The 9,024-nt window shown below is 36.9% G+C and overlaps 1 protein-coding gene across 2 annotated transcripts in view; it reads left to right on the forward strand.

The window, feature by feature from the left end:
* Positions 1–32: 32 nt before the first annotated feature.
* The window catches only part of LOC111139987 (methylmalonyl-CoA mutase), a 30,904-nt gene continuing 21,912 nt past the window's right edge, over positions 33–9,024 (forward strand). Inside the window, exons 1-3 of one of the 2 annotated variants that reach the window (XM_022492381.1) lie at positions 33–221; positions 3,360–3,784; positions 5,326–5,693. In XM_022492381.1, coding sequence (XP_022348089.1) covers positions 3,400–3,784; positions 5,326–5,693 — 753 coding nt within the window. In that variant the 5' untranslated portion in view covers positions 33–221; positions 3,360–3,399. Of the gene's footprint in view, positions 222–2,932; positions 3,785–5,325; positions 5,694–9,024 lie in introns of those variants that run through there. The other variant, XM_022492382.1, reaches the window with a different exon arrangement.

Here is a 9,024-nt window from a genome sequence, read left to right on the forward strand (position 1 = left end):
GCATCCTGGTACAGCCCTAACGTCATCAGAAGCGCGCCCATGGGAGCGCGATGAGATTGGCTGCGGGGAGGGCGTTGTCGGCCTACGCCCTTTGACTCCTGCACCGGCTTTTGCGCAAGCTCAGTGGGGAGCTGGGCTGTGTGGACCTCTCCCTCGCGGGGTTTGGGTCTTCCAAGTCCAGCCGCCTTCTCCCACAGCCGACGGCCAAGACAGGTCGGCCAGTAAGTAAGACTGTGCACCTCGGGATACGTCAGTCCTTCAGTTCTCTCCATTCTTCTGGCTCCCCTCTCCCCACTTACCCTGTCCTCTGAGCCTGCCCTTTTTCTCTTGCCAGCTTCCTTATTTAGCTTCCCACCGTGACGGCACCCAGCCCTCCTCTACTTTCTCCTTGGATTTAGATTCTCCACCGACCCCTCACTTTTAGCGTGGTGTATGGGAATTGGGAAGTACTGCTGGAAAGAAGATTCGCCTCAGAGGCCATGTCGCCATCCTCCCTGGTCACCCCAACACCCCGAGGTTCCGCTAGGCAGAGTGGGCTTGCAAGATTACACAAGGGTGCTCTGGCTCCACAGCCGCCTCCGCTCTAGGCTGCGGCTCTTGTTACTGTGAGGGTTTTTTTGGTAAGAGGTGGCAGTCTGAAGGTGACTTTCTGTATACAGGTAGAGGTAAGGGTGAGAGGTGAAATAGGAAAGACAGGTCTAAACTGACATAAAACTAAATTACTAACTTGTTCTGTTTTATCTTGAAAGAGCTCAAGATGTTGTCATCTCCAACCCACACTGGCTGAACATTGGAGGTGGCTAACCTTTCCTGCAGTATTAATGTGAAACCACATTATTTGAAAAGTTATTTGATTCAGAACTGTAGGTATTTTACCCATATTTTGGGGGACCGTGGGCGTGAGCTTCATTATTAACACATTCTAATCGTCAGTAACTCTATTTTTTTACATTTTGCTTCTTTGGATACTTGAAGCATTTTCATGGATCTTCTGAGAAAATTCAGAAGTCCTGTTGCTACCAACAGTAGTTGTGTTCTTACCTAAAATGCTATTTTCAGCCTTTATCAATTTTGCCATGTGATTTTCTGGAAGTCACCTAGTAGAGGGCTCTTTCCTATCATTTGTCCAGATTTGGGGAACCAGTATTTTGTGGAGATGAGTGTAATATGTCCTGTCTACGAATCTAACAAAACCACTGTAATGGTTCAGTCATGTATTATTTTTCTCACCTACTTTTTAAGCTAGTACATGTAGTTTATGCTTGCAAGAAGATGGATGACAAGGACCCCATGGATATGATAGAATAAAAATCATAGAAGCTTTAAAAGAGTAATGGCAATTGTCTTGTTGTATTTCTGTTTAGAGTTTGTTCTGTGTACTTTTTACCCAGTTGAACGTATTGCATTTACTGTTTTATCCTGATTCTTTTACTGAATACTTTTTTGAGCCTATCTCCTTTTTAAACTATGCAGAACGTATTTTAAATTTGCCTTAGGTATAGTATATTTACAGATAAGTGTATATATCACAATTGTACATTTTGATGAATTTCCACAAACATAGTACATCTTTGTAATTACCATTTGGATGAAGACTATCACCCCAAAGCACCTCTCACTCCCTTTCTGTACTAGCCACCACAAGTAACCACTCTTCTGACTTCTGCCATTAAAGATTAGTTTTGTCTATTTCCTAAATATATTTTAATAGCTACATGAAAATTCTATCACTTGTATAGACTATTCACTTATTCCTACATTGTTAGATATTGAAGATGTTTCTAAATTTTCTTTATTACAAGTAAAACTATAGGAAGCATTTATTTTTACACAGTAACTTTCTCAGGAGTATTGTTCCTCAGTGGAACGGCATAATCCATTCTGACACTTTTTGTACACACTACCAATTTGCTTTCCAAAGTAGTAATGGCAGTTAATATTCCCATCAATGGTTTATGTCTTTTGTTTCATAATCCCCTAACAAATGTTGGGTATTCCTATGTTTCTTTAAGCTTCATTAAATTGATAGGTAGGAGATGGTATGGAAAATACAATTTTAAGCTCACTTTACTTGTTACTTTATACATTATATGGCATGATGAATATATTGATAGAATTTGCATCTCAAAATCTTTTAAAATACTAGGCTCTATATGTTGAGGTTGTATGACTCTGACATGTATTTAGTAATTCAGATGAAGAATGGAATTTTGTTTAAGTTTCTTTATTCCTTTATTTCTCTGGATCTTAATTTCTATATCTGTAAAATGATGAAATCAGACCTAGTCACTTAGTGTAACACTAAGTGATCAGGAATATACACTTCTAATGTCAGATCAGTGTATAAACTAGCAGAAAAATATATACATATATATTTATATAAAATTTTATATATATATTTGTATAAATATAAAATGCATCTTAAATATATTTCGTATAAACATAAAAGAACAATGTTCTAATATATTGTAGTGTGGGAGATGACAGATGTGTAAACAGAGAAACAGTGCTGTGGTATAGATTACTGAAGAGCCCATTTAGCCCAGCTTGTGAATTCAGGGAGAAGCTGTGAGTATATTATTTAAATTCAAGGACTCTTGAATGCTGACTCTTCTGTGTCTTAGTTTCCTCATCTGTAAAATGGGGATAATATTAGTACTGGTCTTGGTAGTGGTGTGAGGATTAAAATTGCTACTCTGTGTACAGTTCATACAGCAGTGCCGGGCACATGGACAACCCTGTGTATCGGAGATGATGCCTTAGCCACATTAGCCAAAGAAAAACATTCTAGGTAGATGAAAGAGCAAGTCACAGAACTTTGATATATGCAGGGAGCTGTAGGTTATACAGTATTTCTAGAACAAAATGTATAGAGGACAAAAGCAGTTATGAGTCTGAGAGGTACGCAGAGATCAGGTCATAGAGGCCTTGAATGCCTGTTTGTTTTGTTCGCCACTTTTTTCTCCAGCACCCAACACAATGCCTGTCATAAAACAGGTGTACAAATATTTTCAATGAAAAAATTAGGAGGCTGTATTTTATCCTGTACATAATGCAGAACCTTTGAAATGTGAAGTGTGAACTGTGACATGGTCATATTTGCATTGGTGTCAGTGTGTGGAATGGATTAGAGGGCCTAAGACTATCCAGTAAAACCAGCCAAGAAAGTATTGAGGAAGAAGACTAGAACAATGATAATGGTTGTGGGAAAGAGGGGCCAAAGTTCTAAAACATCAGGTATAGAAACCAGAAAAGGAGAAGGGATGAAATAATACTAAAATACCGCCTTTGTTCCCTTCTCACCAGTAGTTCCCATTTTGCCTTTTGTAAATACATGTATACTCTGCTTCTTTTTCTAGGCCAGTTCTTGTTCCTTTTGAGTGTTTTTCATGCTCCATCATGTTGAGGGCTAAGACTCGGCTTCTTTTACTTTCACCACACCACCTGAAGCAGCTCAAAGAGTCACCAGGATCCAGGCTTATGTGGCGGCGACTTCTGCATCAGCGACAACCCCTTCATCCAGAATGGGCTGCCCTGGCTAAAAAGCAGTTGAAAGGCAAAAACCCAGAAGACTTAACATGGCACACTCCAGAAGGGATCTCCATAAAGCCTTTATATTCTGGGAGGGATACCAAGGACTTTCCTGAAGAACTTCCAGGAGTGAAGCCATTCACACGTGGACCATATCCCACCATGTACACCTTTAGGCCCTGGACCATCCGCCAGTATGCTGGTTTTAGTACTGTGGAAGAAAGTAATAAGTTCTATAAAGACAATATTAAGGGTGAGATTTTAATGCAACACATAGTATTTTATAATAATTTCCTGTTCTTGGCTTCTTGTGAAGGGAGACTCTTTAATCTGTTTATTTATTTTTTTTTTTTTAAGATTTTATTTATTTATTTGACAGAGAGAGATCACAAGTAGACGGAGAGTCAGGCAGAGAGAGAGAGAGAGAGAGAGAGGGAAGCAGGCTCCCTGCTGAGCAGAGAGTCCGATGCGGGACTCGATCCCAGGACCCTGAGATCATGACCTGAGCCGAAGGCAGCGGCTTAACCCACTGAGCCACCCAGGCGCCCCCTCTTTAATCTGTTTAAAGATGATAGTCACTTTATAATTTTGTAGTCAAGACTATACTTTGGAAAAAGATGAATGTTTTTCAACTTCCGTGGTCAAAAGGATGGGTGAGCCAGATTAAGTTGTTAAATTCTTAAATGCCAACAATTAACATGCAGGTTATGGGGACATTTGGGTGGCACAGTCAGTTGAGCATCCGACTCTTGGTTTTGTCTCAGTTCATAATCTCAGGGTCTTGAGATCAAACTCTGTGTCAGGCGGATTTTGCGCTCAGTGCAGAGTCTACTTAAAAAAGACTCCGCCTCACTTAGTGTAACACTGTGCTGGTTATCAGGAATATATACCTCTAATGTCAGATCAGTGTATAAACTAGCAGCATCTCCCCTACACAAGTAAATAAATAAATAAATCTTTAAAAAATGCGTATTATGTAAAAGGAATTAGGTGAAATTGTATGATAAAAACAGACCTTAGTTTTTTCTTTGAGAAGCTTTTAATTAACACTGTTAATAGAGGAATTGAAGGGGAAAATGGCTTAAAAGATGCCCAAATAAAGTAATAAATGATAATGTACAAATATATTTAGTGCAGTCTGGCATTCTTGTTTCAGAAAATTATATTAACTACTATTTCTTCTATCTGGTCTGTATTAAAATCATGTTGTTTGAATGCTAAATTTGAGGATTTATAAATTTATATTGCACATGGAGTATTGATCTTATATTTAGTCTAGACTATTTTAGTTTTTGGCATGGTGTTCCTAATTCTGTTTCCCAAAATATTTGAAGAGCCAAGACATCTTGTTATTACCATATTAAATACAAAAATGAAAATAAATAAGCATACCAAATTATGTTAAGTATTTGTAAACAGCCAAATCTTTTCAAAAATCTTAAAAAATATTTCTACCTGAAATTGTTAAGGGCAAAATAGGTGAAGGTGATTAAGAGGTACAAACTTTCAGTTATTCAAAAAAAATGCTAAGTTAAAAAAGTCCTCAGACCTGAGAAAAGTGAGATGGTTTATATTTTCTGTTCTGCAACTAAATTTGTGCATTTTACCACATGGGAAATAGCTTAGGAAATGAAGTACCTTTCATTAATTTGTTTTGACGTGTGTGAGTATAAAAATGTCTGTTATAAAAGTATACAATGATGAGATGAATCAACACTTTAGTAGTGTTAATGTAAATCAGTTTGCTTTGATGTCAGACTCCTTAATCCTAATTGTTTTTCTTTATGTATTTAGCTGGTCAGCAGGGATTATCAGTTGCCTTTGATCTGGCAACACATCGTGGATATGATTCAGACAACCCTCGAGTTCGTGGTGATGTTGGAATGGCTGGAGTTGCTATTGACACCGTGGAAGATACCAAAATTCTTTTTGATGGAATTCCTTTAGAAAAAATGTCAGTTTCCATGACCATGAATGGAGCAGTTATTCCAATTCTTGCAACTTTTATAGTAACTGGAGAAGAACAAGGTGTACCTAAAGAGAAACTTACTGGTACCATCCAGAATGATATACTGAAAGAGTTTATGGTCAGAAATACTTACATTTTTCCTCCAGAACCATCCATGAGAATTATTGCTGACATCTTCCAATATACAGCACAGGTATTTTCTGCTTCTTATGGGTTTTGCTTTATTTCTTTGGATGTAGGAATTTTTTATAAAATATCATAACCTAATTTGGATTTGATAAGTGAGTCTGAATCATAGTTTTAGTATAAACTTTAGTATGAAGGTTTTATATGTATGTGTGTTGTTGTTTGTATTTTTTTCCTTTTAATGTACTCATTTTATACTCTTGTTATCTATAGGAATCTGGGTATTAGACATTTACTGTATTTTCTTTATTAAAATTTTTATCTTCTGATAATTGTTAGAATCAAAGAGGGCTCATAATTTACACTTTTTTATTTCTTTCCAGAATTCATACTCAGTTATGAAGTATGCATTGGTGCCAGACAGTAGGGTATCAAAATATCAGCTTAGTAAGATATCACTTGTATCTGCCATCTATAGTGAGGTCCCTGGTATTTCACCCCTGAATTAGGTGGGAAAAGAAGGATCTTATAGTGTTCCTATGTTAATAGCAATCCCTCCATGGGGAAATCCCTCTGAGTAATTACTATGTATTTTCCCCCATCACTTACATTTTGCTTCTTGCTGGCAATGCTCTCCTTTTCTTAACTTACCTTGACGTTAGACTATATTATTTCACGGCAAAGGCTCAAGCTCTCCTCCACCATGAAACTTTTTTTTAAAATCTCTTTTACTTCTTATAATTTCTGTTGTCTCAGAACTCTTGCAAGCATTTCCTACTCTCCTCATTGATATTCAGCCTTTATGCTTAGCAGTTTTATTGCTTTTCATAGATCTAATTTGCCTATGTGAACCGTATTGTATGGAATTGTATATTTTATCCCCCTTTTCAATTTCAAGAACGTATGTATAGGATTACATTTTGCAGCATATGACAAATGCACATACACAAATAGTAGCTTAAACTAAATAGGAATCGATTCTCTTTCATCTGGAAAAAGTTGGAAAGTAGGCTGTCAAGAGCTTGGTTGTATGGTAGCTCCATAGTCATTAGGGTTCCAGGCTCCTTTAATCTAGCTTGTCCTCTGTTGTTAGTATGCCAGCTTAGGGTTGAGGAAGTGGGTGGGCTGGATGTGTTTGTTTGAGGTGGCAGAAGAACCCAGCTCCTCTGATTTAAGGTAAATTTCCAGAAGGAAGAAACCCTAATCCCAGTTGTATCTCAGTGGATACCCATAGTAGTGAGGGAAGATTGAAAGTACAGTCCTTGTACAGTGGCACTCTGCATTTATGGTTCAGATGTTACAGGAGGAGAGTGGAGAATTGAGTAGCTAGTAGCAATTTGTACAGTTTGTGCTGTTACGTACTTTGGCATTTCACCTTTCGAAAGCTCCTAATGTCATCTTTAAGCTCAAAATTGCCTTATATAATCCTTCACATAAGTGATAAAAGTGCTGGTTTCATATACTGATCTAATAATGTTATACTGAAGTACTTTGTGAACTGTCAACCTTTATATTTTTTTTTTAAATTTAATTGTATCAAAAGACACATGACATAAAATCTACCATCTTCACTGTTTTGAAGTGTACAGGTCAGTGGCATTAAATACAGTCATACTGTTGTGCAGCCATCACCACCATCCATCTCCAGAATTCTTTGCATCTTGCAGAACTGAAACTCTGTACCTGTTAAATAATAACTCCCCCACCTCCTTTCCCTTCAGCTCCTAGAAACTATCTTTCCACTTCCTAGCTCTGTGAATTTGACTACTTTAGCTCTCTTATATTAAGTGGAATCATACAATATTTATATTTTTGTGACTGGCTTATTTCATTTAGCATAGTGTCCTCAAGGTTTATCCATGTTATAGCATGTGTCAGAATTAACCTCCTTTTTAAGGCTGAATAATATTCCAATATTCCAGTATTTCTATTATTTTTAAAGAAATTTTGCTGGACTCCTCTCTATAGAGAAGCACCTGTTTGTTTTATTGCTTCATATTTATAAATTGCATATACTCAAGTAGTCTCAGAATTCCATGGAATTCAATCCCCTTATTGTTTTTGCTGTGGAACATTTTTTAGGTGCTTTTGGTTAATTATAAATAAAATATTCAAAATATAAATTATAGATCTATAACATTTATTAGCAACAGGTAACACTTACTACATGCTGGCATAATGCTAAGTGGTTTAGGTGAATCCTTTCATTAAATCCTACAAAACTCCATGAGGAAGGCATAATTATTACTTCTATTTTATACTTTAGGAAACCAAGAAATAACAAGGGTGAGAAACTTGCCTAAAGTCATATGGCTAGCTAAGTGACACAGCTAGACTTTGATCATTCTGACTCTAGAGCCCATGTTCTTTATTACCATATTGATTTCAGTGAACTAGTTTTTATTATTTGATGTTTGGCCAGCTCTTGGGAAGGATAATAATTTGGGGGCTTGTCAGAATATGTGTGATATGTACCCTACCTAATAAAAAGTTTTAGGAGAATGGTGGAAATACCATCTTCTTTTTTTCAATCTTTTTTATTTTGTTTTTCTAAGTAATCCCTGTACCCAATGTAGGGCTCAAACTCACAACCCCAGATCAAGAGTCTCATGTTCCATCCACTGAGCCAGCCAGGTGCCCCCTGAAATACCATTCGCTTAGTGATTTTGGTAGAAAAAATCTGTCCAGGATAGGCTTAGCATTAAAAGTTAGAAACTTATTTTTTATTTTAAACGAAATAAGTCAGTCAGAGAAAGACAGTTATATGATGTTACTGATATGTAGAATTTAAGAAACAAAGCACAGGATCGTAGGGGAAGAGAGGTAAAAATAAAATGATGAAATCAGAGAGGGAGACAAACCGTGAGAGACTCTTAAGCATAGGAAACAAACTGAGGGTTGCTGGAGAGGAGAGGGTTGGGAGGCTGGTGTAACTGGGGGATGGACATTAAGGAAGGCCGGTGATGTAATGAGCACTGGGTATTATGTAAGACTGATGAATCACTGACCTCTGTCTCTGAAACAAATACATTATATGTTAATTGAATTTAAATAAATTTTTTTAAATGTCACAGTAAATCAAATTGAAATCTTTGATTGTTAAGCCATGTATTTTATCCTGCTTTGTTTCAATATATAGTACTTAGTACGAATCCTTAGAACTATAGTACTAAAGATTGAATCATTTTCTTTCTCCCTCCCCCCCATGTACGTATTCATCTTCAATGACTTCATTCAAGTATGCAAATAAAACTTAAATTTATATATCTTCAGCAGATTAGCCCAGAGTTAGGAGATCTTAGGACCTTGTGAGGAGTCATTGGTTTGGAATTAAAGATGTCTTATTCAGTTCTCAGACTAAAGGTTGCATTCCTAACCTCAGCTAACTAATTTCAAAA

Source organism: Enhydra lutris, unplaced genomic scaffold (assembly GCF_002288905.1).
Source record: "Enhydra lutris kenyoni isolate GAN:26980312 unplaced genomic scaffold, ASM228890v2 scaffoldscaffold140, whole genome shotgun sequence".
Taxonomy (NCBI): Eukaryota; Metazoa; Chordata; class Mammalia; order Carnivora; family Mustelidae; genus Enhydra; species Enhydra lutris.